At 27.4% G+C, this 23,601-nt stretch overlaps 3 protein-coding genes across 9 annotated transcripts; 2 read left to right on the top strand and 1 right to left on the bottom strand.

Moving 5' to 3' along the window:
- Positions 1–2,067: 2,067 nt before the first annotated feature.
- Positions 2,068–11,079, top strand: LOC122711815 (tripeptidyl-peptidase 2). 3 transcript variants are annotated; one of them, XM_043930888.1, is made up of 20 exons: positions 2,068–2,363; positions 2,961–3,089; positions 3,221–3,388; positions 3,845–4,005; positions 4,104–4,267; positions 4,334–4,666; positions 4,752–5,021; positions 5,109–5,420; positions 5,512–5,668; positions 5,748–5,935; positions 6,013–6,167; positions 6,243–6,460; positions 6,564–6,798; positions 6,858–7,108; positions 7,525–7,536; positions 8,062–8,321; positions 8,433–8,444; positions 8,841–9,298; positions 9,403–9,618; positions 9,697–11,079. In XM_043930888.1, the coding sequence occupies exons 1-19, from the start codon at positions 2,202–2,204 to the stop codon at positions 9,610–9,612; spliced, it is 3,855 nt and encodes a 1,284-aa protein (XP_043786823.1). In that variant the 5' UTR covers positions 2,068–2,201; the 3' UTR covers positions 9,613–9,618; positions 9,697–11,079. The 3 variants fall into 3 exon arrangements, with proteins under 3 accessions (XP_043786823.1, XP_043786825.1, XP_043786824.1); XM_043930890.1 differs by lacking the exon at positions 7,525–7,536 and having other exon boundaries at positions 2,069–2,363; XM_043930889.1 differs by lacking the exon at positions 8,433–8,444 and having other exon boundaries at positions 2,069–2,363.
- LOC122711816 (DCN1-like protein 1) lies at positions 6,960–15,799 on the bottom strand. 3 transcript variants are annotated; one of them, XR_006346196.1, is made up of 6 exons: positions 15,727–15,799; positions 14,981–15,194; positions 14,718–14,886; positions 14,418–14,631; positions 8,904–8,992; positions 6,960–7,095 (listed from the first exon to the last, which is right to left on the bottom strand). XR_006346196.1 is itself a non-coding variant. In XM_043930892.1 (5 exons), exons 1-5 carry the CDS (start codon positions 15,727–15,729, stop codon positions 8,975–8,977), a joined length of 618 nt encoding a protein of 205 aa, XP_043786827.1. In that variant the 5' UTR covers positions 15,730–15,799; the 3' UTR covers positions 8,870–8,974. The 3 variants fall into 3 exon arrangements, 2 of the variants coding, with proteins under 2 accessions (XP_043786827.1, XP_043786826.1); XM_043930892.1 differs by lacking the exon at positions 6,960–7,095 and having other exon boundaries at positions 8,870–8,992; XM_043930891.1 differs by lacking the exons at positions 6,960–7,095; positions 8,904–8,992 and adding an exon at positions 11,225–14,219.
- Positions 15,800–15,933: 134 nt separating this feature from the next.
- Positions 15,934–20,602, top strand: LOC122711813 (exostosin-3). Of its 3 annotated transcripts, none has more exons than XM_043930887.1 (11): positions 15,934–16,270; positions 16,418–16,466; positions 16,615–16,848; positions 16,942–17,482; positions 17,592–18,433; positions 18,497–18,712; positions 18,788–18,998; positions 19,086–19,342; positions 19,408–19,812; positions 19,883–19,987; positions 20,108–20,602. In XM_043930887.1, the coding sequence occupies exons 3-11, from the start codon at positions 16,672–16,674 to the stop codon at positions 20,210–20,212; spliced, it is 2,859 nt and encodes a 952-aa protein (XP_043786822.1). In that variant the 5' UTR covers positions 15,934–16,270; positions 16,418–16,466; positions 16,615–16,671; the 3' UTR covers positions 20,213–20,602. The 3 variants fall into 3 exon arrangements, with proteins under 3 accessions (XP_043786822.1, XP_043786821.1, XP_043786820.1); XM_043930886.1 differs by having other exon boundaries at positions 15,934–16,317; XM_043930885.1 differs by having other exon boundaries at positions 15,934–16,466; positions 16,612–16,848.
- Positions 20,603–23,601: the final 2,999 nt, after the last annotated feature.

Genomic DNA, 23,601 nt, shown 5'->3' with positions numbered 1-23,601 from the left:
TGCATGCTTAAAAGTGCAGAAATTTTCATTAGAAAACGAGTATTTTGATTAATGATTTTTTAATATGACGTCTTTAATATATTAAAACGTATGACGCATTAATTATTAATAATTAAATAAATAAAGAGAATTTCTTATTAAAATTAATATGAGAAATTTGGCTAGAGTTCTAGCTACAGGATGCATGCTTAAAAGTGCAGAAATTTTCAGTAGAAAACGAGTTGTTAATGAATTTTCAATATGGCGTCTTTAATTTATTAGAACGTATGACGCGTTAATTATTAATAATTAAATAAATAAAGAGAATTTCGTATTAAAATTGATATGAGAAAGTTGCCTGAAGTTCTATCTACAAGATGCATGCTTAAAAATACAGAAATTTTCAGTAGAAAATGAATAATTAATGAATTTTCAATATAGCGTCTTTAACGTATTAGAACATATTAGAACATATGACGCGTTAATTATTAATAATTAAATAAATAAGAAGAATTTCGTATTAAAATTGATATGAGAAAATTGCGTGGAGTTCTAGCTACATGATGTATGCTTCAAAAGTGCAGAAATTTTCATTAAAAAACGAATAATTAATGATTTTTCCATATGGCGTATTTTTAAATATTCTCTGTTCTTCTCGCACAATGTTGTGTTCCTTGTCTATGACTTCGCATACCTCCTTGCGTATCATGTTATGCTAGTAACGAGTCGGAGCTTCGTGAATCCAAACGCGAGATGGCGTTGGCGTCGAAAACTTTTTGATCGGTATCTTACTTACCGGTAAAATATGTTTCATCAATAATTAGGGTAAAATTAAGAAAGAAAAAAACGAATTATATTATAATTTAAAAATCATTTAAATAAGCAAGAAATATAGAATATATGAGGAATATAGAGATGAATAATAAAGAAAAAAAGAAACATTTATTTATATATAAGTTTTAATTTATTGTAATAATAATTAATTTACATGTAATCTATATATATATATATATATATATATAAATTTATTTATATTTATTTATAAAAAATTTATATATAAAATATATAATAAAATGTAATCACTTTATTTATAAAAATATAAATAAGTATATACATAAATGGGATTTATAGGAATTGTTAATCGATAGGACAATAAAAAATACAAGATAATTTTTCAAAAAAAGGGTAAGATAGAATATTTAAAACACGGCGCTATATTTAATTTCTATTCTATTTCGTTTTTAAAGAAATTTGTTTGACATTTAAAAGATGGCATTGATAATCAATTCTTATTTTATTTCTAACTTTGCCTATTATTTTCTGTTGTTTCTTTATATGTTTCATTTATGGTATTCTAAATATTGTGTTGATTCCTGAATTTTTATTTTATCTCCATTCTTTTCCTATTATTTGTTCTCCTTGTCTATACTTGCTCTTGGCGCGCAATCATAGATGAAATACTAGATATCAATTGAACAACGCTTTCATTATTTTTCTCTTGAAACTGTGTTTTAATAAAATTTTTAATAAAAAATGTATATAAATATTATATTCTTAACTTTAGAATATATTTTTAGAATATCTCACAGAAAATAATATTCCTTGATATATGAAAGGAGTTTTAATGTAGATTTTAATTCGCTACAGTAATAAAATTTAAATAAATGAATATCTGGTCCGATCATAAAGCAAATAGGAAGGAATTTTTAAATATTTTATGAAGATTTATTCTATTAAAATTATTCTATAAAATCTATTCTTTTACAATTCATAATTTTGTAAAATCATGCAGTTAACTATTCAAACAGTAATTATTATCGAATACGAGGCAACAGAGTCTTTGTAATAAAATATTTATTTCATTTTTTATTTTATATTGAAATTTAGTTTAATTTCAATCATTATTGTTAATATTATATCTTATTCTAAACAGAATCCGTAACATTGAGAATGACACATATAAAATAGTAAAAGAATCCTAATATTTCTGCAACATGGGACGAAAAAATGATTTTAAATATTAGATCTATTGTATATCTTATCTGCATTTATTGTCTATTTAATCTGACGTATCATGGACCGATAACTTAACCTCAAAATTTTCTGTAGTCATTGACGCAGGCGCAGATGCTGTTTTTTGATTGATATATAAGGCTGTGGCAGTACAAAGGAAACATCTCAAGTAGTTTTTCTGGAGTCGCGGTGGCAGTGGTATTTGAAATATGGCAGAGGTCATTGATTGTAATTTTCCTGTTTGGGGTCTTTTACCTAAAAAAGAAACTGGTGTCACTCAATTTCTTACCAAATATCCTGAATATGATGGTCGAGGAGTCATCATTGCAATTTTTGATTCAGGGATTGATCCTGGAGCTCCTGGTATGCAGGTAAGTAAGCTTTTATATAGACACGCCTCGCAATTATTAAAATTAATTTTCTTTTACTTCTTTCTTTTTTCTTTTAATTTAATTAAGTATCTTAATTTTTTGTAGTATTAATATATATTGTTTAAAATCTTAGTTTGCTAAGTACGTTTGTTTCCGTTATAAATTTCTTTGTTTTCTTTGTGTACAAAGTGAAAGATTTCGAATAATTTTACGTTACTAATAGTAAATGGCATTATTTAGATTTATTATTTTTTTTAATTTATTCTTATTTTTAATTATGCTTTGAAGATTTGTTCTGAAGATTTTTTTCATATTATTTTTAAATTATATATCTAATTTTTAATATATTAACATAAATATACGGTTGAATAATATTTATTATAGAATTACATATCATAAATTATTGTTGGAAAATGAAATGTCTTGATCATTTTTTAGAAGTTTAAAAATTTATATTTGACATTTTTTGTTGTGTAATACTAATAAAATATTTTGTAAAATAATATAGTAATTTTTGTTCAACAATATTATAAATTAAGAGAAAAATTAAATTTAAATAAAATATTAAATTTTATAATGAATATATATTTCATATAGGAAACTTCAGATGGAAAGCCAAAAATTATTGAAAGATATGACTGTAGTGGAGCTGGAGATGTAGATACTAGTAAAATTGTACAGGCACCAGATGGATACATAATTGGCATAACTGGTCGTAAATTAAAGGTATATTTCGATATATTATATATATATATATATATATATATATATATATATATATATATATGTACATTAAGCATTAATTTTATTCATAATTATATGTCTATAAATAAACAAAGAAATTATTTCTCTTTTAGGTTCCATCTAATTGGGTAAATCCCAGTGGACAATATCATATTGGAATAAAAAATTTATATTCACTATATCCAGGAAAACTAAGAGAAAGAGTATTAGTAGAAAGAAAAAAACGTTTATGGGATAATAATCATAAATCTGCACTTGCAGAAGCATCTAGACAATTACAAGTAAATAATTGATAATTGCATTTTGATTATATTGATATACATATTAAAAATAGGAAATCTTAATCTTTTGTAAAGTATTTTTATATATTTTATACATAAACTAATTTTATATATATTAAAATAACTAATATTTAAGAATAAGAATAAATAGGCTTTTAGACCATTTGATCCAAAGATAGGGTTGTTGTGGGTATGTTGAACCATGCAATAAAATGAGGCCAGTTTCACAATGTGTCACAGTGATCTGTATCTAATGCTATATTTATAATTGGCAGTTTGATCTATTGTAAAGTCATTGATTCATTATGTAATAGTATGCAATGTTTCTCTATAATAGTATGCTTAAATACAAAAGAATAAATTTAATTAAAATATAAGCAAATATTGTGTGAACATGTAATTTTTAATAAATAAAAAAGCAATTTGATTTTTATGTTATATAACTATTCTACATAGGAATTTGAAGCAAAGAATCCACAATTAACTACTTTAAAAGAAAGACTAGAAAAAGAGGAACTTGAAGCCAGAGTTGAAATATTAAATAATATTGAGAAAAAATATTCGGATGTAGGACCTACTTATGACTGTATTGTTTTTCATGATGGTGAAGTTTGGAGGTAAAAATATATGTAGGATATTTTTGGATTTCCATGTGTATTAAAATATTTTTTACAATATTAATATTTAATTTAATCTTTTATATTTTTTGTTATAGAGCATGCATTGATACTTCTGAAGAAGGTAATTTGGAAGCTGGTGTCTTTCTAGGAGAATATACTATAACAAGGCAGTATGCACCACTTATACCTGAAGATCAATTAAATATTAGTATTAATATTCATGATGATGGAAATACATTAGAAATTGTTAGTTTATGCTGTAAGTATTAGATAAAATTTAATTCAAAATCTTTCTTCTTTTTTATAATTAATTTTATTATTGCAGCAAGTCATGGTACACATGTAGCTTCAATTGCGGCTGCATATTTTCCTGATAATCCTGAATTAAATGGTGTAGCTCCTGGTGCTCAAATTATTTCATTAAGTGTTGGAGATGGCCGTATTGGTACAATGGAAACAGGAACAGCAGTAGTACGTGCAATGATACATGTAATGAAACACAAAGAGAAAATACATGTAATAAATATGAGTTATGGAGAACATGCTCATTGGTCTAATACGGGAAGAATAGGAGAATTAATGAATGAAGTTATCGATAAATATGGCGTAACATGGGTAGCATCTGCTGGTAATCTTGGACCTGCTTTATGTACTATTGGTTAGTTGATAAGAATATTCGAAAATCTTAAATATATATTTAAAACTTAATATATAATATATCTCATTTATTTTAACTCATATAGGCACACCACCAGATATTAGTTCTAATAGTGTAATTAGTGTTGGTGCTTACGTTTCTCCTGATATGATGGTAGCTGAATATTCTTTAAGAGAAAAAATGCCTGGTATGTCATATACATGGTCATCTCGTGGTCCAATGATTGATGGTGGAGCTGGAATTACTGTATGTGCTCCAGGAGGAGCTATAACTAGTGTTCCCAATTTTACCTTAAGAAAAAGTCAACTCATGAATGGTACAAGCATGGCAGCTCCTCATGTAACTGGAGCTATTGGTATATTGATTTTTTTTTTATAAAGATTATATAAAATATTACAAATAAGAGAAATATATGTTAATAATAATAATGTTTATATTGTAGCAATACTTATATCAGGGCTTGTTGCCAAAGGTTGTTCTTATTCTCCATATAGTATAAAAAGAGCACTTGAAAACACAGCTCATTATATACAAAATCTAGATCCTTTTGCACAAGGTTCAGGATTATTACAAGTCGAACGTGCATTCGATAATCTTATTACTTACTGTGATGTACCTGAAAGAGATGTAAGATTTACCATTAACTGTGGTCCAAATAACGCTAAAGGAATTCATATGAGAAGCAGCATTATTGATCGGCCAAAAGATTATGCCATTACTGTTGAACCTGTATTTCTTAATAGTGAAAATACTGGTATAATTTTATATATTTGTTATTCTGATACTATAATTTCATTATATAAGATATTACAAATATAATTCATTATAATATTTGAATTTTATAGATCCAGCACTCAAAATTGCTTTCAATTTGAAATTGACTTTGGTATGCGATGCATCTTGGGTACATTTTCCAATACATCTTGATTTAATGAATATGGTTCGTGCATTTGCGATCAAAGTCGATGGCTTCAATTTACCCGAAGGTGTTCATACAACTAGGTAAATATATCCAAATTAATATTTATAATCGTATATATTTATTTTATTGTATAATATTAATATTAATTGTCGTTTATAGTGTCCGCGCTTATGATGTAACAGATGTTGCAAAAGGTCCAGTGTTCCAAATACCAGTAACTGTAGTGCAACCACAAACACTGCCAAAAACTGCGATCCTTCCAGACTTAACTTATACAAATATTTTATTTAAACCGAATACAATTTATCGACATTTTATTCTCGTTCCTGAAGATGCAACATGGGCGGGTATGTATTTTTTGTAATATTTCATATGCACAATATTGAATATATGAAATAAATGATATTAATACGATCTGATTTAGTGATTAGATTAAAGAGCACAGAAAAAGATAAAACTGGAAGATTTGTGATCCATAGCGTTCAACTGAAACCTCGACTTTCCTGTAAGACTCTCGAAGTTAATAAATTGTTTACTGTTACTTCTCAATCAGAAATTGTTCATCCATTTGCTGTTCAGGTATTGCTAATTTCTTTTATACATTCTAATAAATTAAATTCTTGTTTATTTAAAAATCAAATTAAAATTTCGTAGGGCGGATTAATCTTAGAACTAGTTATTGCAAAATATTGGGCAAATATAGGCGATATGTTAGTCGATTATGTCATAGAATTTCATGGTGTTCGTATGATAAGTGGGAATCTTACAATGCAATCTGGAGATGGAATAAATCGTTTAGAAGTCCGAAGTTCTCTTAGAAATGAAGAAGTAGTTCCTAGTATTTGTCTCAAATCATCCGTACAAATATTGAAGTGTGTATAATAAAAACATTGTACAAGATATGCATATATATATATATATATATATCAATGAAAATAAATTAATTTAGTTCTATTTTCTTTTTTGATATGATAGGCCCACTGATTCAAGGATTGCACCTTTACGAGAACGAGATATTATTCCGCCTTCGCGACAAATTTATGAATTACAATTAACATATACGTTCCATTGTGCAAAGGCAACTGAAATAACTCCAAATGCAGCATTACTTAGCGATTTATTATATGAAAGTGAATATGAAAGTCAAATGTGGATGATATATGACAGTAATAAACAACTTATTTGTTGTGGAGATGCATATCCATCAAAAGTAGGTGATTTTTATAAAATAATACATTAAAAAATAAATAATATTATTTTTTATTACAGTATTCTAATCAAAAAATAGAAAAAGGCGATTACACTTTGAAGATACATATACGTCATGAAAAGAAAGATTTACTTGATAGATTAACAGAAATGCCGTTTCTTTTGAGTCATAAATTAAGTAATCCAATTAATTTAGATGTTTATGCCAGTCAATCACAAGCTATTATTGGTGGCAAAAAAATGATAGCAGCTTCAGTTCCACCTGGTCATATTCTTCCTTTATATATTGCTCCTATATCTAATGAAAACAAGTAAGTATTTTATTTTAAAATAAATTTGTCTCTTTCATATTATTTATAATAAAGTTACAAATTTTATTATTTATATGTTGTTAAGAAAGATATATAATTATTGTAAAATTTATATGATATATGTTTCTTTCTAAGATTATTCTATATTCATTTTGCATACTTAATATTATTTTCTTATGCAAATAAAAAAGGTGCATGAATATTTTCATCACTATTTAAAATGTAAATGTTCAAAACATGTTAGATTAGATACTTATTAAAATTTGTTATTAATTATTTTTTTCTCATATTTATCAATAAAAATATAAAATAATTTTATTATTATTATTATTTTATATTTTTTTAATTTTTATTCATATAAATTAAATATTTTAAAAATATTACTCAATTTTTTCCTTTTTTATCCCACATTGCAGCTCTGAAAACAAGTAAGTCTATAGTATTTTTTTTTAAACATTTTTAAACATTTACATGCTTTTGATTAAACAAAAATTGATTTATTGAAGCAGATAATTTTAATAGATGTATTTTTATTTTATGCATTGCTTCATAGCATTTTAATTTTTTTTTAATATTTATGTTAAATTATTTTTAGAAAATTTTATTTATCTGTTGCTTATAATTTAAACAAATGTATAAATATAATATTTGCACCATTTTATTAATTAAAAAAATCAACATTATTAATCATATAAAATTGGTTTTTTTTGGCTTATAAAAAGTTTTTTTTTCAGTTATTTTTAATATAATTTTATATATTGTTTGAATTTTGCTTTATATGTATTTATTCTTTACACATAATGCTTCTTTAAATAATTTCTTTAAATACAAAAATGTTATGCATTTTTTTCATCCTAATTTATTAGTTATACATTGTTTTTCTATAGTGAGATACTTAATCAGTAATGTTTATGTAATTAAAAAGAAACTAATTTTTTTGTTTTATTTTAAAGAGTTTCCAGAGGTATTACCTTAGGAAGTGGTAGCTATTTACAGGGTACATTGACTTTTTGCAAAGATGATAATGGAAAAAAAGTGGATTGTCACACATTTAAATACATTTTGTCTGAACCAAACAAGAAATCTAGTAGTAGCAGTAGCAGCAGTAGTAGCAGTAGTTCTTACAGTTCATCAAACAAAGAAAAGCCTACTAAATGGGATGAATATAATGAAGCACTTAGGGATTTCAAATGCAGTTGGCTTACAAAACTTGGTAATCAGATTTTTCATTTATCTTGTTAGTTATGTATAATTATATATTATGTAAAGTCTATCATCATATAAATATTTTGTTTTTCTTTCCGGTTTTCAATTCTACAAATAGCGCCTTCTACGAGTAAGTCATTAGAATGCGATAAAACGTCAATTTTGAAGTTTGTTTTGAAACCTTATATTGTTTATTATTAAAACCCTCTTTAAATATCAATATCAATAATAATATAATAATAATATCAATTTTTTTTTATATTTTCACTTGTTTTATGTGCACGACTATGTAATGCATAACAAATAAATTATCTTAATATTTCTCTTCCTTTGTGATGTTAAAAAAATTATTAGTGAACAATATTTATTATATATTTATCAATATTATTTCAATACAAAAATAATTTAATACATAATTTCTTTCAAATATTTACAAAAAGCCTTATCTATTGTTTGTAATAGAAATATATGTTCGTATTTTTGTAATTACATTAAAGATTAATTGATTTTAAATTATTATTAATAGAACCTGGTGAATATGCAAATCTACTATATGGAGAATTGAAAAATCTCTTCTCGGATCATTTACCTGTTCACACTGCCATGCTGATTTCTTTGGACTCTCCTGAAGCTCGACGTCATGTACCCCATGATGATATTTCAGAAGAATCTGTTTCTCTGGCAAATCAAATAATAAGTGTCGCAGATGCTGTAATTACTAATATTGATCAAGATAAACTCTTAGCTTATTATGGCTTGAAAAGCGATCAACGTGATGATGCAACAAAAATTAGGGCAACTATGGAAAAACAAAAGTTTAGTTTGATAAAAGCATTAGTGAAAAAAGGGTGTGCATTATCGCGATTATATGTACACAGTGCAAAGAAAGGAGAAGGAGATCGTCAATCCTATGAACATTTATTAGATAGTGTAACACATCATTGGCAAGAAGTACAAAAATTTGCTGAACCAACTGATATCAAGGCAAGAAGTTTCATTATTATAATTGCATTATTTATTAAATAATATTACATATTTAATTAAGATATATTTAAAAAATTAAAATATTTATTATTTTTTACTTGTAGGTCATTTCTCTTTCATTATGGCATGCCCATATTAATAATCATTATGGTCGCTATCTAAAGTTATTATTACGTTATTATGAAGAACATCCATTAAAAGAAGTTGATGAAAAATGTATAGAACTTGCAAATATCTTAGGATGGGAACATTTATCACGTCATATTAATACGAGTATACCATCACGTTATCCTCCTTCATTCAGATCGTTTTGATCAATAGTAAATAATACTTATTTGATTTTAAAATAAAATTATGAAATATCATGAAATATAAATATATAATTATTTTTTTTTTAGGTATGATAAGATCACTTTGATATTTTGACAAGGGAAACTATCAGACAGTTTCCAATGCATCTCCACAACAGAAATATTTCTGTGAGTCATTCAGGTGTACTATACACTTAGCAAAATATAATTTTGTTCATATTAAAAAATATATATAGAGAGAAAATGTGACTCTAGAAGAATATTTTAATTTTTAACTATAAAAAATTAAATAATGTTCATATTTGCAACATATGATTTATTTCATGGAAATCGTAACACGCTTAATCAATTTTAATGAATCACAAAGCAAAAATTATGGCAATAATATAAAATATGTAATAAATAAATCGAAGCACATTGCTAATATTTATGCATCAAGGACAATGTTAAAAAATATGACAATACATGTATGTGTACTTGCACAGAAAGATTATATTATCAGAAGTATCATTGTTTCTAATAGTGCATTTTTATGATGCTTAATGCATCAAAAGAAGAAAGAAGCGTCGTAATATCATAGAAATTATTATAAATTTAGATATTAAAATCTTTGAACAATAATATGTTATTTGAGAATACCTCATTTCAATTAACATAATATGTATCATTTGAAATCATTTAGATTTTTCCATTTTTACAATATATTAAATGTAAATAAATATATATTATATATATATATATATACATATATATATATATATACATGTGTATACATACAGGTATTTTCTTTATATCCATAGAGTAACTTTATCTTATTGAATTCTGTTATTTATAATTGTATACATGACTTGTGTGATTGTGAAATCTATATACAATATACTCAGTTTTTGTTGTCATTGTGTTATATATAACAGATATTTTTTTCACTTTATGCAATAAGTGTTAAGTATGAACCGATGTATATAATGAAAAAGATAAAATAATTCAAACTCTATTTGAATTTTATAATGAATGTAAAATGTAAAAGATGATTCATATTTTTTCACATAATGTAACAAAAATATTATAAATTCAATAATTGGAGAATAATTAAATAACACGCATTGCGCATACCATTGGTGGAATGCCAATAATGTACGATTACAAGTCGAGATACAAATAATAAATGCACTAATGAAATTTATATTTAAGATATTGATTTTATAAAAAGAAATAGAATATCTTGTTTTCGGAATACAATATTGTAAACGTAATAAGATTTTAATTTTGTTTTATCAGTATGAAGGTGTGTACATAAATATATTGCATTATAACTTTTTAATTTGATTTGTGTGAATTCAAAAACAAATTCGTTATTCGACCAGCTTCATGGCTCTTAATAGACGGAACATGAAATCTTTTGTAAGTCAAGATAAGAAAAAATGCTTTCACATATAAAATTTAAAAGTAATAAATGGCATATCAACTGAAGTTTCCATGAAAAGTTATGTCCTTATCGCTATTACTCAATTCTTACTTTTCTTCGTATACGAAGAACTATTTTAAAAATAGCGTAGTAGTACTTTGGTATAATCAAGAATTTTCACAAAGTCGATTTCCTCCAGGACAAACAAGTAAAAAAAAATTTTTTTTTATATTTTAATTTCATTTTTTCGAATGATATATAATTTTCTATTCTAGTTAGTGAAGCATGTACTCTGATTTGTCTTCTTGTTGCTCAACGAATATCTCAAACAGGATTATTAATATATAATATAGAAAAATCTCCTCAATTTATTGCTATCATAGCTGAAGCTATGATAGAAGGTAATAACATTCATGCATGGATTGTTAAGAAAGGTTTGGTTTCTCATCCGTATCTTAGTACAGAAGAAGCATTAAAACTTGGAGGCAGAAACTTAAATCTATTAAGAGAATGGGTACAAATTAAACATATATTCTATTGTTTTTTCTTTGATAATTTTCTGATTTAAAATGTTTTTATGTAACATAAGATATATTGACATATTAAAACATATCAATTATGTTATAGACATTTCAAGTATTTTATGAAAGGATTCAAAACGGTTTATACCAACATATAAATGATTTTTTACATAAATGGTATTTAGCACCAAGATCTAAGAATTTATTTATGCTTCTTATTACCTGTGGGCGTACAGTACTATTCATATTTCAAGAAAATATGGTAAGAACAGCTTTGTGAAGTCTATAAAAATCTTGTTTCATGAAAGTTTTGTCTATAGGTAACTTTTTTTGACTCTCATAGTCATAGTACAATTGTAAATCCAAATCGGGGATTAGTTATTGCACAGGTAAGGATTTATAATTATATATAACAAGACTGATATTTAATAAATATTACAATATTTTTAAATGATAGTAATGCATGTCATATTAATAGTAAAAAAAATAATGTAGACAACTATAGACAAGTTGGAACATTTATGCAATTGGTACACAGAGGATATATTAAATGAATGTTACAATACAGAAGCAAATCAATATGAGCTAGCATTTTTATATCCATTCAATTCACAATGCTGTGGCTGTAATCCTTTATGCAACTGTGGCAGTCATTGCAGAGAACAATAATCTAGTAAAATAATTCTTACTTTTCTACACACTTAAGTGTGCATATGTAAATATTTTAAAAGCTATACAAAAATACTAAAAAAAAAGTAAAATTTATATATAAAGTTTAAAAATTTATTTTATATAACAGTAAAAATTTATTTTACTGTTATATTTAAATAGTTTTGTTTGAAACTAAATATTATAATATAATGATTACGGTATTTTTTGTTTAATTACACATACTATGTAGATTAAGACTGACAGATTTATTTACATTATGTACAATTTTTTCCTAAAACTATTACAATCTTTTAATGTTCGCGCAATGCATAAAATATTAAAAAAATAACGTAGTTTAAATCTGAAAATCGTATTTTTCTTAATATCATTTAAATTAATGTAATATACATTGTGATTTTTTTTTTTGCATTGCACAAACATACTTTTGACAACATTTTACTGGACTCTTCCTTTTATAAAGAATGCATATATCAGAACCTTCATTTTAACTGTTTTAACATTCTTATAAAATATAATCCAAAATTTCTGGACGACATATTTTTTATATTGCTAATTCTCTACTTTGCACCTTTCAATGTTAGTATACCTAAACAGATATAATGTTCTGATTTCTTAATTGTTAACCATGAAGTTGCAGAGATATATATTTCTTTACATTATGTTTCTGTAATTTTTTTGCATTATATATAAATTAAAATGATTAGTAGTTTTGAAAATTTGTGTACTTTGCTAAGCTACAAAAGCATTAATCACACACATTGCATTGTGAAGTAGAAAGAAAACATAAAACTTAAAATGTTATTAATAACTACAACACTTTGTAGTATAAACAAAAAATTTGTTATGAGGATTCATCAGTTGTTTGCTTTCTTAACAATTTGATATACATTTGATTTATGTAAATTTTGAAACCAATAAATATTTATATCCATTATTTTTATGATATAAAAAAATATATTCAATCTGCAATAATTGTAAATGAAACCCATAATTTAAACTTGTAAAAAATTCTTAATTTATTTTCCCTAACAGCTATTATATCTCAGAATTACAATATAAATATTATTCTTCACTAATAAAACAGAAACAAATCTTTTTCTGTCACCATTTAAATTGGTGATAGTAAAAAAGATAAGTATACGAGTGCCGAAATAACGTTTTGTTTAAAATACAGATTTTTCTCTCTGTGTTTTCTTTTTTTTTTTTGTATGTATATTACAAGTGTTCTGTAGAGTGTCGTAAAATTTATTTAATAACAATTTTTAACAACGCAATTTCTAGAAATTACTATCTACAAAATGATATAAATGAATCTTTCTTATGATTTCTCCTTTTGAAGCCAAATTCGTGCAAAGGAACACAGTCAGCGATTTCTTCAGATTTTGCAAATACAGTCGATAATTGAGCATTTTTCACTGTTATTTTTTCGAACAAACTGATTATACATCATATTACTTTGTACAGACAGATGTATAATAATGGGATTCTTATGTAAAATTTTAATAATTTTGGAATTAAATACAGAAATTCTAATTATTTATGAAATCAATTTGTTTTTATGAATTATATATATATGTATATATATATACACATACATATATATATATATATATATATACACACATAAATTTGTTTACATTATAGAGAGAGAAAGAGAGAATTATTATACATTAGATTGATCCTAACAATTATAATACTCCTGCTTCATCATCATATACTCTGTACACAAAGTAAAATGATGCTCTATCAGAAAAATATGATCAAGTTTCACTTGAAGAATATACGATTTTATAATTGAATAAATAAAGCTTTGTTTTATATGAAGTTAAAGATGTAACAAAAAGATGTTAGAGGGACTGACGAATTCGGGGCTGTGCCCATTCTACAAAATCATCTATCAGTACTGGCCAGGCTCCCTCTTCATCATAATTACTCATATCAGGGTTGATCATAAGTGCAAAATCTAATAATAAATTCCATGTATCTTTTGGAATTGACCTCTTATGATGTTCCTAAAAAATAGTGTTAACTACTTTGTATCATAATATTTACCTAACCAATATGGAAGCCTCCTTTTTAGGCTTAATCAATATTTATATTATGTAAGAAGTTCATATATATATATATATATATATATATATATATATATATATATAAATATATATATATATGAATAATATATATATATATGTATATATTAAATATCCTACCTGTAAAAATTGGCACCATAAAGGCAGGAACTTAAATTTATCATCTAATACAATGTTCCAATAAGCAATAGCCATATCAAGATCTAAACCCTTTTGTCCTGGATTTTTTGCATAATTAAATGTAAACTGATAAAAGTCTTTAAATTTTTGAGGATCTCTCAATTCATTTTCTAAACTACTTAAACAAGCTTTTAATTTATCTATACTGTCAACACTAGAAAATAATTTTAAAAAACTATATTAAAATAATGTAAAACAAAATTAAACATTTTAAAACAAAGTTAAAAAAATTTGATTTACCCTAAGTCTGTCATTCCATTCATAAATTCATCTTTAGTAAATTCACATTGTGTTTCTGCTCTAAATTTCCATGCGATTATTAATACTAATTTGCTTTCAGGGCTTAAATCCAAATCATCCAAAAATTTCATTATTCCATCTGCTGTAATCTTATCAGGCTCATTTGGATCTATTTCAATTATGAAATCAAATATTATGAACATATTTTTAATTTTATATATATATTATTATTACATATAAAAAAAAATGAATCATAAAATTACCTTGATATCGACTAAACAATATTTCTAATTTCTTTTTATCTACTGTATTTTTTGGTTCTTTACAATATGCCTCAGGATTTTGAAAATAATTATCACTTGCCAAGTCTAGCTTCCAATCATTTTGTGCTAAACAATATATTGCAGTTTGTTCTCCAGTATGTGTAAATGTAATGAATTTCTTTACTTTATCTCTTTGTGAGAACTTTAACTTATGCTGCAACAAAAATTAGTTTAGATACATTATTGTGCATATATTCTAAAGATTAATATAAGAAAGATTTATCATCTGTTTCTATTATATAATATTAAATATTATATTAAATAAATAATTTATTATCAAAGTTATATATATACATTATAATGTTATAAATTTTCTTTTTATTTGTAATAATAAAATCAACTTCGAAAAGAACTCATAAACAAAGATTTTATTACGATTTATTGTTACTACTTTGAGTAACATCTCAGTGAAGAATATTAACAAATTTGAAAATTTTTAAATAACAATGTATTCTATTGCAATAAAAAATTCATGCACTTCTTCACAAAGTCGTTAGTCACAAGATATGCCACGAAATTGATTTGTATTTAGTGTAAAAGGGAACATTAACGTTGACTCATGATAGGTTATTTTAACATTTTTTAATACACTGTCGAGAACATAAAAAGCAAAATATACTTTTTTAGCAAAATTGTTTTTAAAGATCGTTGGATTAACATAATCCATAAATTTATTAAGAGCTCACCATTTTAGCTAATTTTAGGCCCCCGAAAGCCAAAATATTATTTCCTTTGCACTACACTTGACATGAACATGCGCATGTTCTGTGAAGGTCCTGAGAAATGCAAATACACCAACAAGACTATAAGCAATGCCACCAGACGTTGCCAAAGGAAAGCAACTTCGAGAACAATATCGCGGGTTATTTAAAATATTTACATTTAATTTATTAAATACTACATTTTACGACATAATAAGATAAAAAAACATCGAAAATGTCACGTGATTCTGTTTTACGTCGGGTGGCATCGGTACGAAATCTTTCTTTTTTGTATTAGGTAGAAGTCAAGGATGAAGTCTTCATGAAATAACAACAAAACGCTATCGTAAATATTGGCCCACGCAAATGAATGCATATACGAAGTTACAAGGACATACGTCAAAAAGAGAATGAATAAACATTAATGAAAAAATAGCACTATTAATATTGATATTGTTTTTTAAATTGCTGTCTCCATGTGATTCTTTGATCTTATTGTGATTTTGACAATTCTCTTTACCTATTTTATGTGAATGAATTATTTTTTTATAAAAATGTGTATATATAAAATAAAATGTATTTATTGAGTTTTTTATAATAATATTGTAATGATTTATTTATAGCGATATTCGATTGCGATTTTAAAATATGTGAAAAAAGGATATCTTCTTTTTAGGTTATTGATCAATAATGTCAATAAAAATTCTACAATTATCATGTTTTTGGTAAGAAATATATTTATTAATATTATAATTCTGATATTTATAAAATACTATTACTATAAAAAGATGTTAATATTCTATGTGAAATAAAACTATTAAATATAAGATTGTGTGTTTCTTTTAATGATTTATCTTCTTAATGTGTTAGCAGGAATTTGTTAAACAATTACAAAATAAGTTTATTAATTTGAAATTTAAATAAACATGAATGATCTATAACATGATGGGAGGAAGTATATTTGAAATACTTCCATTATACCATCAAAATGGAAGTGGTAGAGAAATTTGTCATTGGATAACACATATTAAATTATCTAGAATTATAATGTTAACATCTGCTGTTTTATTCATTGTACCATTATTCACTCATTATTATTTATCAAAGGTATTGTTTTTGGACATAAATAGAAATTATAAATTATAAATAGAATTATGTTATAATTGATTCAAAATCTTAAATTTTATATATATTTTTTAGGTGGAATCTGATTCCCCAGATAAAGATATTTATCGTACATTCTCCACACTGGAGGCTTTTGAAGATTTTACTCCTATGAAGGCTTCTCAATTGAAGATGAGAATAGAAGAAATGTTGCGTATTAAAGTTTCTGTAAATAATGAACTTAGGGATCTGAGTGCAAAGAGGCAAAGACTTCAAGTTGAAGTTAGTAGTTTAACTCAAAAAATTGATGAATTAAAACAAGAATTATTGCATCAACAAACTGATCTTGATAGATTAAAGATCAGTGTTGAACAAGCACAAGTAGCTCAAAGAGAAGCAGTGGAAAGAAATACACCAGAATTAGCACCACCTAAACGTATATTAATGAATTCTGTTCCTGTAGTATTACCTAATACTGTATCACATTCATGTAGAATGTATAATTGTTTTGATCACAGTCGGTGTGCATTAACTAGTGGTTTTCCAGTATATTTGTATGATCCTGATCAGTATTCTGTAGTAAATTCTGGATGGGATGTTGATGGATTTTTAAAAACTACTATAAAACAAACATTAGGTATATATAGATATTAAATATTATAATAATTAAAACATAAATAATAATTTATAATTATAATGTATATATATTAATATCTATATATTTTTTTTATTTTATTTTATTATAGGATATAATCCACATCTCACTACAAATGCAGCTGAAGCTTGTATATATATAGTACTCATAGGGGAAGCTCTCTCTATTCAACAAAAAGTAGACAAAAAATTTCGTAAACCTATAGATGTAAAAAAATTACATGCACTCCCATATTGGGGTGGAGATGGCAGAAATCATATTTTATTAAATTTAGCACGTAGAGATTTATCTGTAGAATCTGGTGATATTTTTAGTGGAATAGATACGGGAAGAGCTATAATAGTACAATCCACATTCTTTAGAAATCAATTTCGCGAGGGATTTGATTTAGTTGTCCCACCAATTTTAGGACCTCCAGGTGGTGATGTCTGGCAAGAATGTGCACAGATGTTGCCAGCAAGAAGAAAATATTTATTATCTTTTCAAGGAGAAATGAGATCTCCAAAAATTACTACCATGACACATCAAATTGATGATGCAGATATAGATATAGAAAAATTAACAATTGATGAAAATAATTTGGATGCTTTTATTATACAACATCTTAAAGATATGAGTACAGGATTAACTTTGGATAAATTTTTCATTCAATTTGAATGTATACCAGCCTCTGAAGAAAAAAATGTAGTAGAAATACTTGACTGGTCTTTATGTGGAACAGATTCTTCAAGGAAAGCTATATTGAAAGAATCAACATTTGTTTTAATTTTAGCTCCTAGTAATACATCATTTGTAACCACTTCATCTATGCAAGCTAGGTTGTATGAAGCATTACGATCGGGTTCTATCCCAGTTTTTTTAGGTGGTGATCAAATTTTATTAAGTTATAGTGAAGTTATCAGTTGGAGACGAGCAGCTATCTTTTTGCCAAAGGTATAAATATGATATTTTTAATATAATATTGCTTTTGATTATTAGATTTGTTTTGAATTTCAGGCCAGGGTAACAGAAATGCATTTCCTATTACGTGCGGTTCTCGACACTGATCTTTTAAGTATGCGTAGACAAGGTAGATTAATATGGGAACGTTATTTAAGTACTGCTCAAGGTGCGGTAGATACTATTGTAGCTGTAATTAGAGATCGACTCGGTATACCACCTTTGCCAGCACCTCAAACTGCCAGTCCAAGTGTCTTTAATGAAAGCTTTGTGGTAAATATATATTATAGCATAAAATGATTTGATATATTTTATATCATGCATAATAATTTCATTTTTTTTTGTTAGCCTTTAAAATCTGATACTATTATCGCTGAACCAGAAGCAGAAGAAAGTTTAGGACCTCTGGAACCACCTTATCCATCTCCTGCATTTAAAAGAAATTATACTACAATGTTACTTCAGGGTCATGAAATCTGGAATGATTGGGTGGATCCATTTTATTTATATCCGCAATTACCTTTTGATACCGTCCTTCCTAGCGATGCAAAATTTCTTGGTAAATCAATTTTTAACATATAATAATATTCTAAAATTCTAAAATAATATTCGAAAATAAAAATTTTAAAATACTTACTAATCACAGGTTCTGAAATGGGATTCAGGCCGATTGGTAAAGGTGCTGGAGGTGCGGGTAAGGAATTTAGCGAAGCTCTAGGCGGAAATTATCCCAGAGAACAATTTACAATTGTGATGTTAACATATGAACGAGAACAAGTTCTTATAAATTCTTTGGCCCGATTGTATGGATTACCATATTTAAATAAAGTTCTAGTAGTATGGAATAGTCCAAAACCACCTATGGAAGATTTAAAGTGGCCTGATATTGGAGTACCAATTCATGTAAGTTTTACTAGAATTCTTATATTATTCTTATGAATAAAATTAAATAAATTTTTTGTATGTAGGTAATCAAGGCTCCAAGGAACAGTTTAAATAATAGATTTTTACCATTTGATGCTATCGAAACGGAAGCTGTTCTTTCAGTAGACGACGATGCTCATTTACGACATGATGAAATTATGTTCGGATTCAGAGTATGGAGAGAACATCGAGATCGTGTTGTTGGATTTCCCGGTCGCTTTCATGCATGGGACCAGAATTATCACAATGCTTGGAACTACAATTCTAATTATTCATGCGAATTATCAATGGTTTTAACTGGTGCTGCATTTATTCATAAACATTATACATATCTATATACACATTGGTTACCACAAGCAATCCGGGACAAAGTTGACGAATATATGAATTGTGAAGATATCGCTATGAATTTTCTGATATCTCATCTTACTAGAAAACCACCTGTTAAAGTGATTATAATATATATACAATATATTTATTTTCGGAATGCTTTTAGTAATTAATTTTTCTTATGTTTAGGTCACATCTCGATGGACTTTTAGATGTCCTGGTTGTCCTGTTTCTCTTTCGGAAGATGATACGCATTTTCAAGAAAGGCACAAATGCATCAATTTCTTCTCTCAGGTAAATCAGGTTTTATTATTTTTATATTCTAAGTTTTTTTTACAATTTTAAATATATGTCCAAAATGAAATACGAAATGAATTATAATTAAATATTTTGTAAAAATTCTAATACTTTCAGGTTTTTGGATATATGCCTCTTTTAAATACTCAATATCGAGCTGACTCAATATTATTTAAAACAAGAATTCCACATGACAAACAGAAATGTTTTAAATTTATATAAAAGGAAAAGAAATAGAAATATTAACATACAAGTAAATATTACTTGATAAAATTTACATGATTTTGATAACATTTTAACTGAATTTCCTATGAAGTATATTAACATGTGAAACAAATATCGTAGAATTTTTATTGTCCTTACTTTTTTATTGTATCTTTTTTTTTATCAATGTACATGATTGAGTAAAATGCACATTCGAAATTTATAGTAAAATTTAATGATGAAAGATTGTCGATTGTATACATATATTATAGAGAATATAAAATATAGTACGAACTCTTTTTACGTCGTTGTATACATAACGTATATCGTACCGATTTTAATGATTTACGATGAAGCGTAATAAATTAATTTACAAAACTGAGTTTATTTTTACGATGCACCAGATAGGAAAATAAAAAATAAGTTATTGAAATGTATATATTTATGTCGTATATATATATATATCAATAATTTTATGACATAAATGTATACATATCTTATAATATATATCTTATATAAGATCAGATTAAAAATACGTCAGTCTTATTTTATGTGGGGTATATGAATACAACGTATTGCACTTTACGATTTGTACAATAATCTATTTGTATATAACAACAATCTGTTTGCAAATAACTTATACTTGTAAATAACTAAATGAATATAATTAAATATTAATGCGCGTTGTGACAAATATGGAAATGTATTCTAAATGAAATTGAGAGAAAGTGCCCCTTTTATTAAAAAATAGATGAAAACTATTTATATCAATCTATTAAAATAATTATATTATTTTATTTCTTATTCTATATCGTCAATATTTATATTTCAATGATATTTTTATTATTATGCCATTTTAATGTGCCAAATTTCTAAAATTAAGTACAATTTTTTATTTTAAGTTAGTTTTTTCGGATTTAATTTTTTTCTTATAATACGCTTAACAACTAATGTTTATACATATCATTGTTTATAACAATTATTGCAATTATTACAAAACATGATATATGCGAAAACAAATGTGAATTTGTAAATTCGATTTTACATCGAATATTATGCAATTGATTGTAAACTCAACCTGAATTAAATTCAGGAAAGAAAAAAATAAGAATATATATATTATTTATGATTGTATATTAAAATCTATTTACTTTATAAAATTGAATAGTATTTTGATTTTAGTTCTCGCATACGAAAGATATGTTTTGATATCATTGGCTTTGCTCCAGATATCATTAATCTTGCGTATCCAAATACTATTGTATATTACAAAAACAGATACGAAATTGGTTGGCGGAGTTTACCACTTTGAGATAATGGTTGTTGATGATAGTTGATTTTAATATTGCTCTTGATCGATCGATATTTAATATGTGATCTATGTGATGTATCGAATGTCGAAGAAACTTTTTTTCTAATTTACATAGAATACTTAGAAAATTATTTTTATCCAATTAATTTTTTGCTAAATTTTATAATAAAGAAAGAGCAACATTACTCTTTAATACAGTGGCTATTATCATTATTAGTCAGCCGTGCTAGTAGTGTTAATATATTCTACGTCGGACGTTCGCCAACCAAACAATCGCATTTTATCTATTTTATCATTTTATTTACTATTTCATCATTCATTTAATAATTTAAATTCATCGAATCGAACCTTGAAACAAATTCATATATCATAAATCTTCATGTATTATTGATATTCCTCTTGATATAATTTTTAAACTAATCGACTCTCAAAATTTTGATCCAGAAAAATTCATACTTTCCCGGGTTACAGTGGTGATCGTGATAGTGTTCGATGGCGTTCGAATTCACCGCCAGAACGGCAAAAGTAACACCGTTGCGGCGGTGAACCCCATTGGCCTAGGGTGCGATCAATACCAAGTTTTCCATGACGTAAGTGCGGCCTGTGGTCCTTATTGGTTCGGACATACACCGCATCCCATTATTTATTAAGACCGCATGAATGGACGTTTCTCAGCGATCGACTCCATGGAACTCCTGGAATTCGCTTTAACCATCATCGAGGGTTAAAATCTGGAAGATGCACAACTCTCTAAAATACAGAGAAATGGATGTGTTCGCGAGCGACAGACGTCCTTTCGGGACGATGTTTCTGTCTGCCCACTTTGGTCTCTGCCACATGGAATGGAAGAAAGCCGAATTCCTTGCAGACCGGGTAGTTGTCCCGAATGGACAAACACATAGGGGAGGGGGTGTGAATGGTTCGCGCAACTGCGGTCGTACATAAGCACGAGCCACGAAGGAGGGTCGAGCTCTCTCCGCGGTCTCGGTGACTCTGTTCCCGTTTCTTTTTTTTCTCTTCCCATGTACGACAGCGAATGGAACCAAGGGCCTGTCGGTGGGTCGCGCGATTTCGACGCCAGAATCCTCACAGGAAGTCGATTCGCGGCCGGAAATTAGCCCCCTTCGCGGAGACCGGTTTTCTCGTTTCAGCCCGTTACGGAGAGGGTTGGCAAGAGGTGCAGGCAGTGCCGTGCGCGAGCCAAGTGAAGGGACGAAGAGAAAGGGGAGGGAGAAAAAGAGAAAGAAAGAGAGAAAGAGGGAGAGGGAGAAAGAGAGGAGCTAGATTGACGAGGGAAAGGGGAAAGGAGATAGGGAGAGATAGGGAGGGAGAGAGGGAGAAAGATGTGGTGAATCGGTGGGAGAAAAGGTGAAAGGAAGACAGAGAGAGAGAGCAGTGGAGGAGGAGGAGAAAGAGCGAGAAGGAGAGACCGAACCGTCAGTGAGAGTAGTACCAATCGCGGAGCGTTGGCGGACATAAGCGCGCTAGGGGTGTGGAATAAGCTCATTCGTGTGTTGTTCTAGCGTCGAGCGTTGGCGAGAAGGGAACCGTTGAAACACGGAAGTGAGAGAATATCGTTCGCTTCGCCATACGCCGTAACCACCGTACTCGAAACGGTTATTAACGTGTACTCGCGTGTGTAATCAGTGCGAGGAAACGATAAACCGAGAGTCGGGCAGAGAGTAACCTGCGATAACACCCGTAAGTGATCCCGTTTTACATTTGGCGAGGAACGGAACGAGGAGAAAGAGAGAACACGAGAATCCATATTTCCGTGGGAATAATATGTCTTTGGGGGATTTCGAGAATGAGGGAACAGCTGACGAGGTGAGCTGTTAATCGTTCGAACGCGGCTCGAAAACCTTCGTGAACAGCCGGTCAGCTGAGAAAACGTCTCTCGTGGGTGTGGAACGATCCGGTCTAGGGCGATTGATTGTGTGGGTGTCGCGGTCGCTGCAGAGACGTCGAAGAGCGCCATCATCGTCTCGGCCGCCACGTGAATCGCAAACATTGAGAAGAGAATACTTGTAGCGTTGAATATCGTCTGGAACGAAGGCATCGACATACGTGGCGTTCGATTTCCTCGAACGATCGA

The sequence above is a fragment of the Apis laboriosa genome, unplaced genomic scaffold (assembly GCF_014066325.1).
Source record: "Apis laboriosa isolate Shangri-la unplaced genomic scaffold, ASM1406632v1 scaffold18_cov149, whole genome shotgun sequence".
NCBI lineage: Eukaryota > Metazoa > Arthropoda > Insecta > Hymenoptera > Apidae > Apis > Apis laboriosa.
The sequence above is the reverse complement of the archived record's forward strand: the minus strand, read 5'-3'. Positions and strand labels throughout refer to the sequence as shown.